General features: G+C 52.6%; 2 protein-coding genes across 3 annotated transcripts in view; both read right to left on the reverse strand.

The window, feature by feature from the left end:
• Positions 1-342: 342 nt before the first annotated feature.
• Positions 343-9,585, reverse strand: ANKRD2 (ankyrin repeat domain 2). The gene is made up of 9 exons (XM_043475823.1): positions 9,292-9,585; positions 5,574-5,675; positions 4,107-4,265; positions 3,891-3,998; positions 3,270-3,368; positions 2,801-2,899; positions 1,904-2,002; positions 1,695-1,793; positions 343-640 (listed from the first exon to the last, which is right to left on the reverse strand). The coding sequence occupies exons 1-9, from the start codon at positions 9,364-9,366 to the stop codon at positions 491-493; spliced, it is 990 nt and encodes a 329-aa protein (XP_043331758.1). The 5' UTR covers positions 9,367-9,585; the 3' UTR covers positions 343-490.
• A 1,599-nt stretch (positions 9,586-11,184) lies between these two features.
• The window catches only part of UBTD1 (ubiquitin domain containing 1), a 50,385-nt gene continuing 39,360 nt past the window's right edge, over positions 11,185-22,209 (reverse strand). For both annotated transcript variants that reach the window (XM_043475826.1, XM_043475827.1), the window contains 2 exons: positions 13,610-13,837; positions 11,185-12,269 (listed from right to left, as the gene is read on the reverse strand). In XM_043475826.1, coding sequence (XP_043331761.1) covers positions 11,884-12,269; positions 13,610-13,837 — 614 coding nt within the window. In that variant the 3' untranslated portion in view covers positions 11,185-11,883. The remainder of the gene's footprint in view (positions 12,270-13,609; positions 13,838-22,209) is intronic.

Below are 22,209 nucleotides of genomic sequence, written 5' to 3' on the forward strand. Positions count from 1 at the left end.
GTGCCGCCCCTTGACTGCCCCACTCCCCTGCCAAGCTCCTCCTGAGCCTGCCACATGACAGCCTGCTCTGGGCATACACCGCCCCACTGGAAAGCTGTCACCAGGAGGGGGCCCCAGGAAGAGTGCACTGAGAAGCTGATCCACGCTGGGTCTTAGGAAGCGGGGTGAGAGGGAAGCGGCAAGGCGAGGCCTCGGGCAGGAAAACTAGCAGAGCTGGCTCAGGGAGGGCGGAAAGGCTCCCAAGTGCCCCTCTCACCTGCGCCCGTCCTTGCTCCCAGTCTCCCTTCATTCCTAAATATTTCAGGCACAAATAGAACAAATATCACACATAGCAAAAATGACTCTTTTTTTTTTTTTTATTGCAGTAGCTTGTGGGTGCTCCTGGGGTGTATGCAAGAGGAATGGTATCCTCAGCTCTGCGGGCCATTCCTATGACCCTCGGGCTGTATGCAGGGGACTGGCCAGGCACCTGGTAGGCCAGGACAGGCGTTTACTCGGCTGCCACAGGCTGGGGGGTCTCCCGCCCACTCTCAGCAGACCCCTCCAGTCCATTCTGCTCTGACCCCGGCTCAGGGTTCTCCAGAGCGTGCCGGGTGTCGGCTTGCCACAGTTGCACCAGGTCCGTGGGGGTCTTTCCTGCCTGGGGGAACCAAGAGGAAATCTGGTCACTGTTGAGAAGTCTGTCCCAGAAGGTGCCTCACCTAAACCAGTGGCCTCCAGCTGGGAGCAACTGGCAATGTCTGGAGGCATCTTTGGTTATGACAACTTGGGGGTCGGGGGTACTTCTGGCATCTTGAGTAGAGGCCAGGGATGCTGCTCAAACATTCTATAATGCGCAGGACTCCCTCCACCACAGAAAATTTTCATTTCAAAATGTGAGTAATGCCCAGGTTAAGTCCTCATTTACACCGTCCTCTCATCTTCCTGATTTTCCCGCTACCCCCTCAACCTTCCTCTTTTCTTTCATACAGCTAGCTTATTTTCTTTAAAAAAATGAAGTATAGTTGATGTAAAATATTACATAAGTTACAGGTGTACAATATCGTGATTCACAATTTTAAAGGTTATACCCCACTTATAATTATTATAAAATATTGGTTATATTCCCTGTGTTTTACAATATCCTTGTAGCTTATTTTATACATAATAGTTGGTACCTCTTAATCTCCTACCCTTATGTTGCACTCCCCGCCTCCTACCAGCCTTTCTTGAGTCACAGTGCCCCCTTACTCAATTCTCCTCCCTTTTGTGATTGCTCTAGGCCCCAGAGAAGACCTTGGACGAGGGGACATAGGATCCTAAAGAAACTAGGGGACCACAGGAGCCAATACAGGGTGATAGGAATGATTGTACCAAGTGCTTAGCTTCCTTTCAGCTCTGTTTTTCCACAACTCTGGCCTCCCTGAGCCTGGACTTTAGGACACCCTGTGTTCTATCTGGGGGCCTTTGGGAGGTCCTCTTACCCTCCTGGCTGTTTTCTGCACTTAGATTTTCTGGATGTAGAAAAGCATAGAGAGTTGGGAAGCTGGGTGGACCCCAATCCCCAGGGGCCCAGAGAAGCCCTCCACTGTGATAGTGTCCCGAGAGCAGGCCAGCCAAGTCTTGCTCAGTTCCGTCTTTCCTCCAAGTGCCTGGCACAGGGCCTGGGAGACCAGTGCACCCTGTTTACTGAATCAGGGAAGGAGGGAACTTACCAGGTTCTTGCTCATCATGTCAGCCCCATGCAGGAGTAGCAGTTTGATGATTTTGTAGCGATTGAGCCTCACAGCATCATGCAGGGCGCTGTCCCCTTCCTAGAGCCAGTATGACACTCAGCATGGTCCACGGGAGCATGTGGGAGCCCTCAGGGGGCACAGGGAGACCCCTGCAGCAGGGCTGGGCAGGAGGGAACCCAGACACTCACTCTGTCTTTGGCATTGATGTCCAGGCCCAGGGATAGAAAGTGTTCCACGATCTCCACCTGCCCCGTCCGGACTGCCACATGCAGAGGGGTGCTCAGCAGCTGGGTGGGAGGAAGCAGAAAATGCTGGCTGAAGGGACCTGGGCTCTGGTGCCTCTGAGGGTGGAGGGGCTGTCAACTCCAGCCTTCTCCCAAGGAAGGGGAGGGAACTCTAATTTCCCATCATCCTATCCGATGATCTAACTCTAAGGCATTACCTGCCACCTCCTCTGGGATGCCTTCTATGATTCCCCTCTCACTCAGATGTGAGCAACTGCTCACTCCTCTGCCCTTTAAAAATAATTATAATAGATGCCATTTATCAAGAGATGACTATGTGATGTACACAGCAAAAGCTTATAAAACATCAGTCTTATGTTAAATAAATAATTACTTGACATACATTTCCCCATCCAATACATACAAGAACTCTGCAAAGATGTTTCATAGATGAGCATCAGAGGCTCAGAGGCCATCACCTGTTCAAGGTTACATACAAAGGATTGAGTGAATTAAAAATGGTGAATGGATAAAAAAGTGAACAGATGAATGAATCAATGGAGGGATGGATGGATGGATAGACAAATAGAAGGATAATGAAGGATTGCATGGGTGAACAAATCCTGCATCTTTTGGATGGTCCCAAAGTCACCAAGATAGTGTATTTCCTCTGCTCTTCCTGCTTCCATTCCCAGATGGTGGTCTCCAACGATCTGACACTGATGGCAAGACCTATCCGTGGGCTCTGAGGCACCCCAGAAACCAGGCTAGCTCACTAGCCACCTGCTTTCTGCTTTTCTGCCCTCTGCTTCCTTCCCCTCCACTCTGCCACCCCAACATCTGTGAGCATTATTGCCTCACCTTATCCCTCACATTGGTGTCTGCTCCTCGGCTCTGCAGGAGTCTCACCACCTCCAAGTGGCCCCCACGACAGGCCCAGTGCATGGCTGTGCAGTCCAGCTAGGAAGGAAGAGTGGAGCCTCATTGCAGAGCTTCAAGGAAGAGTGTGCCTTTGGGGAAATGACCCCACCCAAGAGGGCAGGGAGATATCCAGGGGAAGGGTTCAAGGGAGGACAGTGACACTCCAGTGGCTGGACAGTGGGTGGAGTGGAGCCGGAGAACCCTTGGGGTCCATTAGTCCAAGCCAGATTTACAGACAAGGCTTGGGGAGGAGGTGGTGCCCACACAAGTTCACACAACACACTAGCGGTGGGGCCTGGCCCGGGAGGCAGTTTGTTTATGTCCCAGGTGGGAGGTCTGCAGGGACAGGGAGTCTATTAGTGCTGGACCCACCTCCTGCCCCTCACCCAACACCTGCCCTCTTGCTCACCCGGTCCTGGAAATCCACAGTGGCCCCACGCTCCAGAAGCTTCTCAAGGATCTCCATGTGGCCCTCCAGGGAAGCTCGGTGCAGGGCAGTCCGGCGGAACTGTCCCCAGAGAAACAGTCAGGGCCCCAGCCTGACCCCATCATCCACCCAGATTGAGACCAGGGCTTATCCCAGCCCGATTCTGACCCCTGTGCTGGATCCCCATATGGTCCACATTCTGCCAGCTCCTTCATGCTCTGTGGGGACCAGCCTTGGAGGCCTCCTATGCACTGGGGACCTTCTCGCTGGCCCCCAAGCACACAAGCTGAACCAGGGCATGGTGCAGGTGGGATTCCAGCCCAGTTCTTCTGGTCTTCGACTCTGTATTTGATTCCATCCTCTTTCCCCCCTAAATATCCAGGTATGTATTACTCTGGAGGTGGTTCTCCACCACCAGCTGGAAAGGGTCTCCTTAGAGACCTGTGTGGGGAAGGGAGGGGGGCATCCCAAATCTTCTGAGGGGCCCCCTCTCAAAGGGGGCCTGTTCTCAACCGATGCCTGTTCTCAATTCACAAGACACAGCTCTTGCGCGTGCCAGCCAGAGGAGGCTGGCACAGGCACAGGGCCCGGAAAGACCATCACCTGATCGCAGGTGTCAGGGGAACCCCCATCTGCCAGGAACTTCTCGATGACCTTCATCTTCCCCTCCACCGCAGCTTTCAGGAATGTCTCCTCATCCACAGGGCCCGTCTGGAGGGCAAGAATGCAGTCATGGGGGGCCGCCCCGAGGTGATCCGCGCCATCCTCCCCTCCCCCGGCTCCCCCTGCCCACACAGGCGTCCTCCCTAGGATGCTTACGATCTCCTCCGGCTCTGGAGGTGGCTCCTGGGAGGTGGCCAGGGCTTCCCGCTTCTTCTGCTTGCGTTTTTTCCGCAGCTGGATGAGGTTCTGGATGCCGCCCACGTCGATGATCTCCCTCCGCAGGTCTAGAGATGTCTTCCGCACGCGCTCTTGGCCCTGCAGGGGGAAAGCCCATCAACCCCGCACTTGGGTGCGGAGTGTGGGGCTTGGGGACCTCTGAGCTGAGCCGGAGGTGGAGGACAGGGAGCTCCTCTCAAGGAAGAAAGAATCCAGGTCTAACTCTGCCACCCAGGACTAGGTGAAGCCAATGAAACTGACACAGATACCTCAGATTGGGGGACCAGGCAGGCCTGAGGGGGCTGCCTGGGAGTTGCCCAGTTTCAAGGCTCCACATAGGGTGAGGGGGGGGTAATGAGGCAATCTCAAGGGCAGTTCTTAACCCAGGTCTCCAGAACCAGCTCCTGATTCTCATTTTTCCGTGCAATTCTCCGCCTCTCTCCCTCCCTCCATCCCTCTCACCCTTCATAAAAATAATACAAAAACATGAAAGCTCTTCTCTCCCAGAGGTAACCTCTATCACAGCTCAGTTGATGCCCTTTCAGAGGGGATCATCCCCCACATCGTGGTCTGGAAACTGCTTTTCTCTGAACAGCATGGAGATCTCTCCCATCAGCACACACAGCCTCCTCCCCACATCCCATTACCACCTGCATCCCGCCCTGTTGTAGGGCTGCCCCATCAGGGCTGCTTCCAAAATGAGTCCCCTGGGATCTTGGACACCTGCAGATTCTGACTCAGAAGGTGTGCAGAAGAAAACTTTTACCCCCCCACCACCCTCCCCCACCCGCCCTTTTTCACTTCTAAGTTCTTCCGCTGGCCTAATAATTAAATTGATGTAAGACTGATTAATAGGAGAAACAAATTTAATTTCATGTGTATGGTAGTCCATAAAAATATGAGACTCGAAGAAGTGATGAAGCAGGCAGCTTTTATACCTTTTAGACAAGGAAACAATAAATTTGTGAAGCACTGAAAAGCCAAAGGAGTTTGGATTTGGAGGAGCTAATTAGTGAAGAAACAACAAGGTTTGTTTATATAGCCTTCTCAACCCTGAATTCCCGATATCTGGTGATAAGGAAGCTCTCTACTTTCCTGATAGAGGGAGGCTAACTTCACATGGGAGATTTATCTCCTACTTTCTGGGAAGCAAAGGAGGGTCAGTGTATTCTTCTTGCACTGGCTTTTTCCCAAGTGACTTTAATTTAAAATAATCAGTAAGCCAAAGTGGTATATTTGGGGGTGGCATATTCCCCTTCACAAGTGTGGGGTGGGGCCAGGAGGCTGCATCGCTCACACCTCCCAGCGGTGCTGAGCTGCAGGCTCATGGACTCTACTAGGAGGAGCAAGACTGTAACTGCCTGGCCTGTCTGCTGAGGGTGGATTCTGGCTTCTCCTAGCACTTACCTTAACCTTTTGTAAGGACGGACTCTCAGGCCTGTGGTGCTTCTCATCCTCCAACACCAGCATCTCCATGGGCAACTTCTGATGGGTGGTTCCTCGGAGTTTCTGGGCAACCAGGGAGAAGACAGGTTCCGGGATCTGCCTGCTATGCCTAGAGGACCTGACAGCCTCCCCCACAACTAATTCAAGGACACCCCCAAAAGTCTTCCTCCTGTGTGACCTCACAGCCCTTCACCTGCTCCACTCCTGTCTGGTCCAGGAGAGGCCCAGGTCAGAGCTGCGCTCCCCACCTCAGAGCTGGGCTCCCCAACTCAGCCTCAACCCCAAATCCACTTCAAACACCTGCCTATTGACAGCCCTGGGTCTCCAGAAAAATAGGATTAAGGGCTAGCATAATGAATTTTCATGAAATTAAATATATTCAGTTTTTATAAGCAATGAGGTCTTTTGGGGGGTTAGGTTTAGGGGCATTTAAAATTCACTGATAAAATAATTGTGATAAATGATAAGTATTTTTTAATGGGCTTACTTGACAATATAAAATTTTGGGAACTCTGTCAGTTACCAACTTCTTTCCCTCAGATTTTACTGATCTGTGAAATCCTAGGGCATGGAAACGATCGCTCTCAAGGAATCTGAGGGGTGGGACCTGCAGCTCTCCAGCTCTCAGCCTGAAGTGAACTCTAAGTATTAACCTCAGATGTGGGTTAGTCGCTCAGTCATGTCCTACTCTCTGTGACCCCATGGACTGTAGCCTGCCAGGCTCCTCTGTCCATGGGATTCTCCAGGCAAGAATTCTGGAGTGGATTGCCATTCCTTTCTCTAGAGGATCTTCCTGACCCAGGGATTGAACTCCAGTCTCCTGCATTGCAGGCAGATTCTTTACCATCTGAGCCACCAGGGAAGCCCCCAAGTGTTAACCTTCTCTTTGTAATAATACAGGGGGGAAACTCTGGCAAGGTCTCCTCCCAGCTTGTAGCTCCAACTTGCCTGGACTACTTCCTTGTCGCCACCTCCTCTTTTCTAAAGAAAAACACTCTTTGAGAAGTGCGGCCCCTCCATCTCTGAAGCCCCCCCTTGCCAGGATATTCACTCAGGCTGGAGGGTGCTGAGTCTAGATGGCAACAGGGAGGAATGACTCCCTCTTCCAAAGTTCTCAGCTGCCTTTTGCACTCCAAGGGTTGTATTCGTCAAGGGTCATTTGAGGGCTGATTTTCCAGGGCTTTTTTTCAGATGTTCTGTAGTCCACTGGCGCCTCCCTTCCATATGAAGTTTACATGGTTTGAGGTCACCCCAGGGCTGGCCTTGCCTGAAACATTGCATCTTTACCAGGGGACAAGGGATCGCCTAGGGCTTCAGCTACTACTGCATGTGGGATCTTGGCTGGCCCCTGGAGCATCTAGAGGATGGGTTGGTCGTAATCATCTTGGCAACCTGGCAACCAGCTTGGCAATCACTTGGCAACCTGTGACAGAGGCTAGCACACAGTAGGTGCTCAGCAAGTTTTTGGAGAGTAAATGAATGAATGAGTTCATGGATGATGTCAGGCAGGCTCAGCAGCTCTGCACAGCTCCAAGTCTTCAGTGATGACCTAGCCCAGTAAACCCCCCACCAAAGAGCCCAAGTTCCTGGGCTGGTCTCCGAGGTCCTCCTTCCTCACCCACCCCAAGAAAGGGGTGCAGGCTGGACATGAGGCTCTGCTCTAAGAATGCTGCTGGGCTGGGGCCTGGGGGGGACAGCTGGGTCTCTACTGCTCACCCGTGCCTTACTCAGACTCCATAGCCCCTTGCTTCGGATTTGTCTCTGTGGATTGGCATGCAGCAGGTGCTCGAGAAATGTTTCCTGAATTGGGTGTTCGTTGATGAAACGCAACACAACAAAATGTCCACCTTACTTCATAGACGGTTGCATGGATGAAATGAGAGAATGCCTGTCCGCTTGTAGCACAGTGCCTGGCACGAAGAAGGCATTGGTGGCAAGGCTGGCTCTGTGGGCACGCAGGGCCCTGACAGTCTTGCCACTATATTTATTGGATGAATGAATGGATGAGGACTGCTCCCTGTCCTCTTGCTGAAGATCTCTGTGTCCAGTGGCAGCATTCCAGAAATGGGCCAGCAGCATGACTCACCTGCCTGGCCCTGGTGCTCATGCCCTTGGGGGGGGTGAGAAATGGCATTCCTGGAGATCCAGGGATGCCCCGACTGGGACTCACTGGGCTCAGTCCAAGCTCTTCTGAGACAAACCTGCCCTCCCTTCCCTAGGCCTCTTGTCTTCTTCCACCGGAGTCCTGACCCTCCCCTCTTCCTCACTCCCATTCACTTTTCCTTTTATGAATGAAGTCTGTAGGAGACGCTGGAGACCCAGGTTCAATTCCTGGCTTGGGAAGATCCCCTGGAGGAGGAAATGGCAACCCACTCCAGTATTCCTGCCTGGGAAATTCCATGGACAGAGGAGCCTGGCGGGCTACAGTCCATGGGGTCTCAAAGAGTCAGACATGACTGAGCAGCTGAGCGCGCGCGCGCACACACACACACACACACACACACACATACACAATCTCTAAATGAATTTAACTCCTCCCTCCCATTCCTGCTAGGGCTAGTCTCTCCCCCTCCCAGTTCTTCTCAGGGCCGTCAGAGATGCCTTCCTAAAACAGGTCAGATGGCACCATTGTGCCTCCCTCAACACTCAGTGGCTTCCCACTGCCACAGAGTATCTTTCATGTGGCCCTTGCCCGCTGGTTTGTGCCCTGCCTGCCTTCCCAGCCTCAGCCCATAATGCCAGACACCCTCCTGACAGCCACATTTCCACACCTGGAAATTAGCACCTGCCATTTCCTTAGCCTGGAATACCCTCCCCATCCTGATCACCACTCGCCATCATTGAAGGCCTGACTCAGTGCCCTCCTGTCCACAGAGAAGTCCTCAAGAGGGTCCGTGGGCAACGTGATCACCCACGTTTTGTGCTCCTTCATTCTGAGTTACGCCTCTATTTCACCCTCTCTCCACTCTGCCTTGTTTCTGGGTTGACTGTGCGCCTGACAAATGTCAGCTAAAATGAACACAGGGTTGGTAAGGGAGAGGCAGGGGCTGACCTTACTGAGCCCCTCATTCCTCCCAGCATCAGGCACTTGGCAGAGAAACTCCAAGTCAAATATTCGTTTCCATCAAATGAACAGTGGGACCAGACCACACCCTCCTCCCTTGCTTCTTTATTCCACAGAAGATGCAACTGTCCAGAGCCCTGTGCTCAGAGGCCTCCCCTGGTGTGACTGATGGTCCTAGAAAACCCATGTTTCCTTTGCCAGCATCCCTTCCTCACTCTGCTCCCAGTCTTTATCCTTCTTCAGGGAACAAACACTGGAGTTTCTTTTATCCCAGCCTCCCACCCAGCAGCAGGGGGATCTTGGGGCCCCGCACTCCCAGGCCACATCCTGGCTGTCCTGCTGTGTAGCTTAGCCCATCTTCTCAAGGCCCAAGTGAGCAGACAGGGTCTCGGGGAACCCAGCTTGGCTTGCCTCTTGTCTCTCAAGATCTGGGGGCTAAAGCCTTCATATCCCACGACCAATAGCCCCCTCTCAGGAGCACCCTGGAATAGCACCAGCTGGGCTCTTGAGGACACCTGTCTTCCCTCCTGCCAGGTATGGCAGCCGGGTTCTGCCTTCCCTTGACAGCAAAGCTGGGTGTCCCCAGAACCCCTTGGGCCCCCACCCCAGCCCTACCTCATTCTCCTCCTCCTGTGCCAGCCGCTCCTCAATAAGTGCCGTGGCCCGCTGTACCTCCTCAGAGTCCGCCATGGTGCCGTCGCAACCCGCCTCGGCAGGCCCCGGGGGCTTTATATGCCAGGGCCCCCACCCCCGCCCCGCTAGGCGCTTTTGCCATGAGCTCACTGGCCCAATTCTCCACCTGCCTCCCCCACCTGTCACCTTCACCCCAGGCAGCCTCAGGGCGCAGGGGGAAGGATGGGACAGTTGCAACACCTAGCCCCTGGCCTATTAGAACTGGAGGGCCCAGTGCCTTGAGAGTGGCGATTGCAGGAAGGAGCCTGCCCGGCGCCTGTCCCGAGTGCTTAGGCCCAGCTGGGCCCCAGCCAGGGCAGCCGGGCCGCTCCAAGGACCCGCTGGCTGCTCTTAGCCCTGAGGGCAGTGCCACCTGCTGGATGCCCAGAAATCCTGCCCAGCCAGTGCCAGTGTGGGGACCCAAAAGCCAAATGTGGAAACCCAAGACAGGCCTGCATTCCGAGGCTGTCCTGAGAACAGGCTCGCTGGCTCTGGGGAGGTGCAGACGCTGTCTCCTCTGCGCTGCAGTGCTGGATGGGTGGTGGGGAGAAGGGCAGTCGCCTCCCTCTGCCTGTAGCTCTGGCAGATCTTTGCGGCTCTGGCATCCCACAGTGCCCCCTAGTGAAGCATCGCTGCATTTGGCTGCAAGTCCATGTAGTGCTTGGGCTCAGTCGTGTCCAACTCTTTCCGACCCCATGGACTGTAGCCCGCCAGGTTCCTTTGTCCGTGAAATTTTCGCAGCAAGAATACTGGAGTGGGTTGCCATTTCCTTCTCCAGGGGATCTTCCTGACACAGGGATCGAACCCCCAACTTTTGTGTCTCCTGCAATGGTAGACGGATTCTTCACCACTGTGCCGCCTGGGAAACCCATGAGTCCCTGACAAACCTCACCCATCTGTCTCAGGGGACCTCTGGGGGACTTACAGAGTCTTGCTTCAAAAGAAGCCACCAAAAGGGCCAGAATGCAGAGCCAAGCCCTGCTGACAAGGACGCCAGCTCCAGCTGATCATCCTTCCCTCTCTGGTTTCCCTGTCAGGACACCCTGACCGGTGGTCATGCTCACTAAGAAAGAAAACTACTCCCAACTGGAGAAAGAGCAGACCTGCTTTGCTGAGCCCCACACCTGGATCTGTGGGAGCAAGCCCTGGGTCACCACAACCCAGGTTTAACCTGCCAGTGAACCAAAGATGCCACAGCCCTGTGCTTCCGTGACACTCACGTGGCTTGCCCTAAGCCAAACAACCTTATCTAAGATGCCCCTCTCTGCTTACCTGCATGCTCTCCCTTAAGGAAGCACAAGACCCGGCTCCTTCTGCCCTCTGCTTCTCTTGGTGGCAAGCCAACCCAGGCTCATCATCAGAATGTGTCAGAGATTTCACTGGAATGTCACCGAGGGTACTATCTCCATGACACTGCACATCCCCCAGTCCCAAGGGCCTGGCTCAGGGACTGAGAGGGAAGCCAGTGCCCTTGAGCTGCGGGGGCAGAGCAGCAGGTAACTACTGCTGCCCGAGGTGCCACCTTGGCTTTCAAAGTGAGTTCACGTCCTTTACCCCACTGAGTCCTGCCAGCAACGGAGGGAGGGCGCAGGGCAGGTGGCACCATCTCCACTCGAAAGATAATCAAAGCGGGCTCAGAGGTTAAGTGGGTTTTCCTGAGGACCCACGAGAACGCAGGCCTGAATACCAGCAGTTCGTGGCTTGCTTCACCATACTCTCTGCGGTGCCCAGAGCTGCTGGGTAGGCTGGACACCCACCTGCTCCACCCCTCTGAACTGGCTCCAGGCTCCACAGAGCCGCAGGAGAACCCAGAGTCAAAGCCAGGCAAGCAAGAAGGAAGGAGCAAAAGGCTTTATTGATAAATATGCAGATATGTCTGTACACAGGGACCTGCCGTGGGGCCATGACCAGGCTGCGGACCCCCCACCACCAGGGTTACAGCCAGGAGATGGCCCTGTGCAGACCCCCGGCCACCACTGCCCAGCCACTGCCTCCTCTCTGCCAATTGTGCCGGGGGCTGGGAGAGGCAGAGGCCAGCCTCAGGCTCCTGGCCCCTGGGGCTCACGCGTGGTCCCCTCCCCTCCAGGGCACTGGCCCTGTGCCCCAGGGCAGAGTCAGGGGAGGGAGACAGCAGCTGCTTCAGACCCTGAGCAGAAAACCGGAGTGAGCACAGCCATCAGCACCAGAGGGCAGATCTGGGCTCCAGGGGCCTCCGGGCTGGCCCTCGTGGCTTGAACCGGCCTCGGGAGAGAGACCGGGTGGAGGCCCTGGTTGCCTTTTCTCTGACCAAGCTGGCAAGGCCGGTGTGTGGCAGCACACTCTTTCCTGGGTGCTGAGCACTGGTGGCCCGCGGTGTCCCCGGGAAGCAGGGTCCTCTCAGGGCTTGCCCAGCAGCCGTACACGAGAGGTGCCCCTGAAGAAAAGGACAGCTCTCAAAGGCAGCAGCAGGGTGGGGGGGCCTAGTGCTCCAGGCTGGAGGCCTCTCGGCCCTGCAGAGCGCTCCCTGGCCTCTCTGCCCAGGGGTCCATGGGCTCCTCAGTCCTGGGGCGGCGGGGGCTGGTTGATGATGACCTGGATGACAAAATCTTTCTGGATCTTGGTTTCCTGGAGCCGCGTGCGGTCTGTGAGCAGCTTTCCGGAGAAGAACCATCGCTGCCAGGATGGCTCGATGCCCTCCTGGGTGTGCAGCTGCCTCTTGAGCTGCCCCACCGTGTCGGGCAGGCTGGCGCTGAGCCTCACGTCCTTGCCCGTGGAGAGGCGCACCTTCAGCGGGAACTCTCGGCGCACGCTGGGGGTGGGCTCGGGGGGCTCCAGGCTCTCCTCTTCGGCGTGCTCCAGAAGCAGGTTCACGGGCGGCGACAGGCAGTAGATGGGGAGTTGGTAGCGATTGCCCAGCTCGTCGTAGCACTCACAGAGGGTGCCTGTGGGAAAGGCAGGGCGGTCAGAGTCGGCTCGGGGACCCACTGATATGGGTCAACTTGTGTCCCCTCCGTCATATTCATACACTGAAGCCCTAACCCTTGGCACCACTGTATTTGGAGATAGGGGCCTATATGGGAGCAGTTATGGTTAAGTGAGGTCATTGAGGTGGAGCCTTGATCCAGGGGGATTAGTGCCCTTATAAGAAGAGATACCAGAAAGCTCTCTCTCTCTTCTCCCACAATGAGGACTTAGTGAGCAGGTGGCATTTACAAGCCAGGAAGACAGTTATCACCAAAACCCAAATCAGCTGCCACTTTGATCCTGGGCTTCTCAGACTAAATTTCTGTTGTTTAGTGAGCCACCCAGTCTGCAGTATTTTGCTATAGCAGACTGAGCAGACAAATATACCTGTCATGGTCACCCCACAGTCCTCAAACCCACCCTACAGTTAGGTCTTCCTCTTACAGCTGGTGGGGGCCCTAGGTAGAGTCAGGAAGAGCTGGGCTGACACTCTGGCTCCACCAGGTTCTGGCTCATTCAACCCTAGCAAATTACTTTTCATTTGTTCATTCAACAACCCCTTCCTGAGCACATGTGCCAGGTACTGGCGTTATAAGGATGAATGAAATGGCATAGGCCCTGCTCTTCATGACTCATACCTAATGGGCCTCAGCCTTCTTACTGGTACAATGTATTGCACGTAGTAATGTATTTCCTGTATCTTAAGCACCTACTACGTGCTGAGACTGGACTAAATGATGTTATCTGTATCTTATTGAATCTTAACACCCATCCTGTGAGGTCAGGTATCCCCACTTTATAACTGTTAAGTCACTTGGGCTTTAAATTCAAGAAGCTCAAGGTCACATAGCTAGTAAAGAGACACAGTTAAAACCCAGTTTCTGACTCTATAGAGTTTCCACTGTTATTCTCTGCTTTACACAGCCTCAGGGGCTGTTATGAACTTAAATGAAATGATGCCGTAGAAGCTTCTAGCTCAGTGCCCAGCATATAATAATACTCAACAGAAGGTTGGTACCTGAGGTGTGCTAGGATCCCAAAGGGCCCCAAGTAATCTTTAACTTGCTCTCATCACACTGCCCTGCGGTGTGTTGTTGTCTTTCCACACGCTCCTTAGGCAAGCAGGGACTGTGCTCTCATTTTCTAGGTGTCCCGCTCCTGGTCTATGCTCGTAACAGTTGCTTGAATGAACAAATGACTAGCCACACTTGCCACCCACAGCCTGCATGGAAGCGCCTGACATGGGGCTGGCCACTGGCTCTCTTCCACCAACAGCCCCCTTGCTCTGGTGGAGATAGCCCCCGCTCTGCCCACTGACCATGGGGCAAGGTGATGCTGGCTCCGTCCAGGATGGCCTGAGCCAGCTCGTGGTCGTTGGCCTCGGCCGCGTAGGCGGCAGCCTTGAGGGCGTCCCAGATCTCCTTGCGGCCCTCGAAGGCGGGCGCCGTGTCCCAGAACTCATCCCTCTTGCTCCGCAGCTGCCCGTCGGTCATCGGGTAGTCGCTCTTCCACTTCAGCCGCTCCTTCTTCAGGGGCTCGTTGCGTCCTGGGCAGGAGAAGGGAGAAGCTCTGCATGCGGAAAGCCAGGACTGTAGTCCACCCTCTAGCAGCCCAGCCCGCCCAGTCCTCACTGCTGTGGCTCCTGAGCATTCGGGTCTCTGGGCCCCTTCCTGGACCAGGGAAGAGTCTAGAAACTGCACAAACCCCTCCTGGGGGTGAAAACCTCTTTTGTCAGCAAAGCATATACTGCCTTTGTTGCTGCTGTCTAAGTCTTAATTTTACTCTTTCTTTGATTATAAAATAGGATGTGTTCAGTATTTTAAAAATCTGGAAAAAATGTAGTTGTGTCAAAAAACAGAAAAACAACTGTGACCATTTTCGGACCCAGCTTGTGTCAGAATGACAGGCTAGGAATTTTAGACTCAAAACGACCCAACAGATGGGGAAACTAAGCTTGTCATTGGTGTAAAGCCCCACAGGTACCAATTTAATGCCAGGTTTTCTGACTCAGAAGGTCACTCTCGGACCACTGTCTCTGTACCATGCTGCCCTTGGAGAAAACTTACTCAAGAATTTCACCATTTAGAAGTGACCATTGCTGGGGCTTCCCTGGTGGTTCACTGGTAAAGAACCTGCCTGCCCATGCAGGGGACATGGGTTCAATTCCTGATCCAAGAAGATCCCACATGCCATGGAGCAACTAAGCCAATAGGCTACAACTACTGAGCCTGCTCTAGAGGGTAGGAGCTGCAACTACTGAAGCCCAAGCGCCTGAGAGCCCCTGCTCTGCAACGGGGAAGCCTGACCACCACAACTAAAGGGCACGTCCCCTGCTTGCCACAACTACAGAAAGCCCACGCAGCAATGAAGACCCAGCAGAGCCAAATATAAATAAATATAATTTTTTAAAAAAAGAAGTAACCACTGCTGACACTTAAGACACATTTCCTTTCAGCTCCCTTTCCTCACTTTTCTCAATAGAGCTGGAGTTCTAAATAGAGTTTTAAAAACAAAAAACAATTTATTTTAAAAATAATCCTTGTTATAGAAAAGGATTTAACTGTTTTTGTGCCAATACACAACTTGCTGTTTATTTCACACTTATATTACTGTCCATGTATATTCCCATGACTAAAAATAATAAACATTTATACTGTGTTGTTACTAATATTCCACCATAAAGTTACACAAGAAGTTTTTTGAATGGTAACCAACCAACCAAAAAACCCCTGCAGCACTGGAAGAAGAAAACAATTCTGTGAAATGTCACGATTCTTGTTACCCAGCCCCAAGTGACCCCCAAGACAACTCTGGACCGAGGTCAAGACTTGAGAGCAGAAACATCTCTCAAAGGCTTTAGGAAGCTCAGTCATCTCAAAGCTGAAGGCAGAATGAGCCACACGGGTGAGGTTGAAAGCACCTGGTTCCTGTTACAACTCAGATCCTAGGAAAGATGGGGAACTAAAGCTGGGGCAGGACCCCGGGCTGGAGCAGAAGAGGGGTCCTCAGGGGAAGAGGGAGACATTCACTGTCTACCAACCGTGTGAAAGAAAACTTGTGGAAGCACTTTACCTACATACATCATCCCGTTTCACCCTTCCAATGGCTTTAGGTGGCAGGTACCATTATTGCTATTTCACAGATGGTGGGCCAGGCAGAGAGAATGAACGACTTGGCCTGCAGTCACACAGCAAGTGACGACAGGGTGCGGGTCCCACCGCAGGTCACACCGAATGCACAAGCGGCCCGCCTGTGCCTGTGCCACTACCTGTGCAGACAGAAAACTCTCAAGCCAGACGTTTAATCTCAAGTGTTCCTGGGTGAGCACAAGGAAATGCAAATCCTCGTTGTAGGAAAACAACTTCAAACCAGGCCTCAAAGAATTCCCGAGATGAAGTTCCAAGAAAAATAAATAATAAGGTCATAGTTTTTTTTTTTTTTTTTTTTAATCACAATGTACAAAGAAACAAGGCGCTGTGAGCCCGAGCCAGCAAAAACAGCAGGCAAGAGAGTCAGACACACAAAGACTTCAGATACGGGGCTTATCAGACACAAGGGATGAAGTACCAAGTCTAAGAAATGAGAGCCTTAAAAATATGAAAAGGGCATGGGAAAGACACCCACATAACTATCATCAGGAGTATTCTGTGAGAGCAGCAGAGGAGAAACACTGGAGATTTTTATTTACAATGGGCTATTGATAGACAGTGTTGGGACTACAGGTTCTCCATATAGAAAAACATGAAACAGGATCCCTACCTCACACCAGCCGCAAAAATCAAAGCCCAGGTGGATCAAAGGCTTAAGTGCGAATGCCTTAAGGAGGCAGAAAGAGGCAGAAAGGAGGCAGAAAGAAATAGAGGATGACAGAATTGTTTATGTTTTGTTGTGGAGTTTTGGCCTGGAGGTGTTTCTGCCTGGATCAATCAAATCCCCCTGCTTCATGATTTCTGAGTCCTTTTCTCTTTGATCCTTTAGCATTGGTGTCTCTCTAACAGCTTTGATCCCTCCAGATTCACAGGCTTTATGCAGTGACGCCTTTGGGACCTCTGGCATATGGCACTTCTGCCCCTCCACCCAAGGACCCAGATGTCAGGACCTTTTAACTTCTTGAGCTCATTTCTATAGTTTTCCTGTCTCCTTCCTCTTTGCCAGATGTCACTTCTTCCTGGTCTCTATCTAACTGCTGTTCCCTCTGGGTAGAGGTCAGGCCCAGCTAATGGGCCACTCCTAATCTGCTGAGGGTTGAGAAAGCTTTGTCAGCACTGTCAAAATTGAGAGCATCTGGTTCTAAGAAAGAAGTTTCCTAAGGAAGACAGAGACAAGGCTTTGTTAGGGACATCTGTTGTTCCTGCTCAGATCCTCTACCCCACCGCCTCCCTTACTTACATGGTCAGGTTTTAATTTTGTCCCTGACAATTGAGGTTGTGACCTCAGGATACCTGAAGTGTAACTGTGTATGCATTCATCTCACTGTAATATCAACAGAGCCCCATGGTGTCACCTTTCAAAGCTGTCACCTGAGGAGGCCCCACGTGCCTGGAGGAGGCTTTGCTTGCATACCTGGCCCTCAGAGTCCCCTCTCCTCCATGCAGAGAACAGCATGCTTTCCTGTCGGTGCTGTCAGAGACACACTTCTCACCCCAGGATGGACACGACGCCCATGAGCCTCCCCAGGTATTAACTGCATCTGCATCACCCAAGACACAAAGGCTTAAAAGTTCCTCACCCTGTGCACTGGTCCTTTTAGACTGAAAATACCAGAAAATATTAGAACAGGGGGCAGTGGTAGGAACGGGGAGGGTTGAAAGGGCAGCAGGAGCCCAGCCTTCTCAGTCGGCACTGCACCTCTTCACCAGCAGGGGGCAGCCACAGCACCTCTGCTGGCCCAGGACTCACTTCCTTTGCAGTGAATCAAACACAGCAACAAAGTACCCAGGAAGTTTTCCAGGTTCAAGGAAGCAGGAGTAAGAGACAAGACAAAATGTCTGGATCCCTAAACACCAGTGCTTACAATTTTAGACAAGTTACAGACAAAACATAAAAGAAAGCTTTTACTCTAAACATAGAAGCAAACTGATGATTAATATTTTAAATTTCATTTCCCTAATGTCTTTTATATTAAAAATACTGGGCAGTGGAAAGGGTGACTTTTATATGTGGTACAAATTGATACAAACTTTCTGGAGGGCATTGGCTATGTTACCAAAAGAACTTAAGTGTATCCCTTTGGCTCAGTGATCTGGTTTCTAAAGTGAAAGTGGCTCAGTCATGTCTGACTCTTTGCCACCCCATGGACCATATAGTCCATGGAATTCTCTAGGCCAGAATACTGGAGTGGGTAGCCTTTCCCTTTTCCAGGGGATATTCCCAACTCAGGGATTGAACCCAGGTCTCCTGCACTGCAGGAGGATTCTTTACCAGCTGAGCCTCAGGGGAAGCCCAAGAATACTGGAGTGGGTAGTCTATCCCTTCTCCAGCAGATCTGCTGGGCCCAGGAATCAAACTGGGGTCTCCTGCATTGTAGGCGGATTCTTTACCAACTGAGCTATCAGGGAAGCCCTCGGTGTCTAAGGAAGTATTCAAAGAAAATAAGCACAAGTGTGTGGCGGAAGTTCATCTACAAAGATGTTTAGCTCAGCCTGGTTTTCTAGAAATAAACTCAGTGCACAGGAGAGAGGCTACATCATATCAGTGCATCCCTGGCAGCCACTCTATGATGGAGTGGAAGGAGGCTAAGCAGCATGGGGAAAGGTCCTTGATATGGTGAGACACAGCGCTCTATGCTCCAGCTTTTATTTCTAAAAATATATGTAAAATTACATATATAAAAGACTGGAAGGATTTATACTAAAATGTTTGGTTATATCTGATTGGCAGTTAGCAACGATTTTCTTTTTGCTTCTATTTTCCAAGTTTCCAACAATAAGCATTAATTATTTTAGTAATAAGATTAATGAAAATTGTTAACAATGAAAGCTGTTAACAAGGGAAAGGGGAGGAAGAGTCTGGGGCGCCAAAGGGGTGGGGTTTGAGGGTGGTGGAGAACTGGAGAACCCAAGGCCCACAGCCTCTAGGATTTCAGTTCCTGGCAGCTCTGCGTGACTCTGCTCAGGGCCAGGCAGGCTCTGCTGGTTTCAAGAGCAGCAGCAGCAGCATCTAGGGGCCTCTACTTGTGTCTCCACCTGTCCTAGATAAGCTCCAGGTCAAAGACAGAGTAACAAAAATGGTCCTTATCCCCCGTGAAGTTGACAAAAGAGAGATTAAAAAAATCACAAAATAAAAGATCAAGGTACCTGCTTGTCTAGGGAGGGACAAAATGCCCACGATAATCCTGGGTTTCTGTGATTGTGGTAGGCAGGGAACTGAGAAGAGAATGTAAGTTTCTGAGAAGAGGCAAAAGCTGGGGTCCTGAAGGGTTACCTGAAACATCACAGGTGTCAGGACAAGAGCTGGAGGGTGAGGCTGGGGTACACACTCAATTCTGACTAACGAACCCCACACCGAACACAGCACAGAAGTGGAGATAGCACGCTCATCCACACCCTAACATCAGCAAGTTCAGCGGATCGCCTCCAGAGTCGCTGCTGAGAGCAGATTCGGAGGGTAACGAAAGAAGAAAACAGAGGGCACGATGTCTGGGTCGGGGGAGGATAATGATGGTGGACGCTGTGGTTTGGCCAGATAATGAATGGTGTCTGGTGATATATCACCCCCAGGGGAGGGTACTGAAAGGAGAGTGGGAGAGGGAGCATTAAAGGTCCTTTCCAATTTGCATAGAGCTGGAGTGCCTCTGCGAGTGTGTGTGTGCACGCACGTGTGTATGCGTGTGTGTGTGTGAGATTCACACTGCTTAATTCAGAATAACTACACAAGAGAAGGTTCTCAAGAACCCATGGAAGGGGCTGCTTCCTGGCTGCTTCCCTCTGAACCATCATGGCCCAGGTTCTCAGCAAGTGTCTGCTGAGTTGAAAAGGAACTGACAAATGCACAGTGAACGGGGTGGGAGGGCAGTGGAGGAATCACAGCTGAGATCAGCAGTGGGCAGCTGGGGGAACTGGGAGAAAGGCCTGCCGGCAGGGAAAACTCAGGCAGTCCCTTCACTCGTTCATCTCAGACCCCAAGAGATCCTTATCGTGGCTTCGAGCGCTGGCACACCTGAGCCACTGGGGAGTGACACCAAGTCTGAGACCAGCCAAGGGAACCAGAGATTTCCCAGGACAGTCAGTCCACCCAAGCCGGGAGACGGCCCTATTTATACCTGCGGCAATCCCCAAGCTCTATTTCCACACTCGTTTACCAAGCTCCAGCTCCAAGTCCCTGCTCCAAGGCTGGGGCCAGCAGTGTTTTCCCCAGAGGCACTGATTATGTGACAAGCCTGGGCCTGCTCGGGCTGGTGGGAGAGATGAGGCTCCAGGCAGAAGGAGAAGGGACAAGGGCCTCCCCATCCCAATGGCCTGGGCTGTAATGGCCCTCTGACCAGGATGCAGACTCAAGTCTCTCCTCCCTTCCCCTTCCGCCCTGGCAGGCAGAGCAGGGCTACAGGGGGCTGGAGAGACATGGCTGAAGTGCCGCACCTGGCAGAGGGGATAAGAGGTCCAAAAGAACAGCGGGCCCAGAAAAGGATCAGCCTGGCCAAGAAGGGTGCAGGCAGGGGAAGCGGAGCCCAGGTAATCCCTTCAGGAAGCATGGTATTTATAGTCAGCCTTAACCTAAGATGACCCTCAGAGCCTGGGTAACCTTCGAAAGGAAAGTGCTGGCCCAGCTCTGCTCAGCTGGGGCCTCCCCACGTGGCCTCTTTACAGCCTGGGCCCATCTTCCCCATTCATTCCCTCAGGCCCAGCTCCAGGCTTCAGGGAGGGAATGGGATGGGGCCAGTTGCTAAGTGACAGCCCAGGTTTCCTAAACTGCAACCCTTCCTAGGACGCGTCTGGTCTCAGGGGTCCTGGGCAGGGTTGAAGGACTCGAGGCTCCTCTGGGAGCCCTAAACTCAGCTCTGTGATGGCACCCTGCCTGGGGCAACTGCAGCTCCCTGAAATGGTCCAGTCTTCCCCCCAGAGGTTGGGACCACCCTCAAGTTCATCACTGGGGTCCTGGGGGCAGGCACACCAGCAGGTTTCAGCCACTGTTTGCCCAGTGAATGAATGAATGAAGTGAAAGAGCTGTTGAGGAAAAATGGGAGGAACTGGGGAGGCAGAGGCCAGATCAGAGATGGGGAGCAGAAGGAATCTGCTAGAAGAAATCCCAGGAAGGGAGAGAGGTAAAAGACAGGGGGAGGCCGGCCAGGAGGGACAAAAACAGTTCCTGAGGTGTACAGTGAGGAAACCGGCCGAAGGATGGGGGCCTGGATGTCAGAAACCATGCCCAGTGCGGGCCTGGAACCTTCGTGGCAATGGGAGAGACGAAAGTGCAGCCAAGGAAAATAAACTTACCCAGAGGCCCCCTGCTTGGGTGTGGACAAGGGGGGCACACAGAACCGTGGAGACAGCGTGTGCTTTCACTGCGCTTGCCCACAGCGCACACATTTACTGGGTTGTGCTGAGGGGAGCAGGCCCTGCATCTGCTCTCCGCTCTGTGCCCCCAGCCCAGGGCCCCTGGCAGCAGGGCCAGGCAAGGCAAAAAGAGCCATCCCGCATTGGGCTCTGATCAATTCTCACCCTGACCTGAGCTGACTTCCCCCAGCCACCCCCCATCCCATTTCCCAAGGGAAAAATTGGCCTTCCTGAGCTCTACAAACAGAACCCCCAAGTCCCCAGGGCCTACTCTGGGATCCAGGCTGCCATACGACCAACAGCTCCTTTTCTGGGGCTGACTGGGGAAGAATGATGTATTTCATAAGCAGAGTTAGCACATCAGGTGTTTCAGAAATGACAGTAGTTCTGCTTAAGTTCATATGAATTTAAAAAAAAAAAAAAAAAACCCTCAAAACCCAGCCTGTTCCTTTCTTATAGTTCATATATTCCCATCCTCATCACGTGCTGATTTTTACTCCCAGGTGTAACAAAGTCCTGGCCTGAATGTGAACAGTCCCAGGACTACCGGCTCTAGGAGGAACCTAATTACAGATGATTGTGAGTTACTAGACACTTTAGCAAAGACTCCCTCCCCAATCCGGCTACTCACGTATGCATGGGGGCTTCAGAGATGGATGGTGTTGGGGTGGGGGCAGCCTTGGTTATTGACCACCTGTGTGAGTGCAGAGACCCACCTCGTCACCCTAAGCCTCAGTGTTCCCATCTGTGAAAAGGACGTAACTGCCACCTCATGGGATTACTTTGAGGATTACAGAGACCACTCTGCCTGGTACTTAGTAAAAGACAGTAACTGTTGTAATTAGAAATCAAGCCAAGTCAGTAATGCTCATTACCTTTAGGCAATGAACAGAATGAAAGGGTATCATCTTTTTTTTTTTTTTTCTTTTTTCCATAAAGTTGCTGTGATTTTGAAAAGTTTGAAAACTCCTGCTATAGGGAACTCCTGGTCTCTATCTTGTCCTGTGCAGGAGGATGCAGGGGGTTAAATGAGGTTAAGTGTGACCGGGACAAAGAGAGGGTTTGATGGATGCTCGCTTCCGTGTGCGGCTGCACGGCACAGGGTCAGCACTTCTCCTGGGGCAGGAGAGTGAGGATGGCGGCTAATAAATAAAACAGGAACTCCCCAGAGGTTGCTGCAAAGGTCTCCGGTGTCTGGCCAGCTCCCCTTGCTACCTCAGGACTCTAGAGAGGACAGACAGGTCACCTCTGCCACTTGCTTTCCACAGCCCCACAGTCAGGGAGGGAGGGTCCCTGCAGCAAGGATCCATCTCAGCACCAGCTTGGCAGCCAGGTGCCTAGAGGCCTGACTTCTGATACCCAAGGCTCAGTTGCCCTGGATGTCAACTGCCACTAATGCTTCACTCACCCCTGCGCCACTCCATCA

The sequence above is a fragment of the Cervus canadensis genome, chromosome 8 (genome assembly GCF_019320065.1).
Source record: "Cervus canadensis isolate Bull #8, Minnesota chromosome 8, ASM1932006v1, whole genome shotgun sequence".
Lineage (NCBI taxonomy): Eukaryota > Metazoa > Chordata > Mammalia > Artiodactyla > Cervidae > Cervus > Cervus canadensis.

What these genes read in the sequence shown, in the direction of transcription:
- ANKRD2 (XM_043475823.1), bottom strand. Translation starts at nt 9,366, where the DNA reads ATGGCGGACTCTGAGGAGGTACAGCGGGCCACGGCACTTATTGAGGAG. An exon ending in CACAGGAGGAGGAGAATGAG is followed by an intron (nt 5,676 to 9,291) that starts GTAGGGCTGGGG and finishes CTGGTTGCCCAG; the next exon opens with AAACTCCGAGGAACCACCCA. An exon ending in ACATGATGAGCAAGAACCTG is followed by an intron (nt 641 to 1,694) that starts GTAAGTTCCCTC and finishes TGGTTCCCCCAG; the next exon opens with GCAGGAAAGACCCCCACGGA.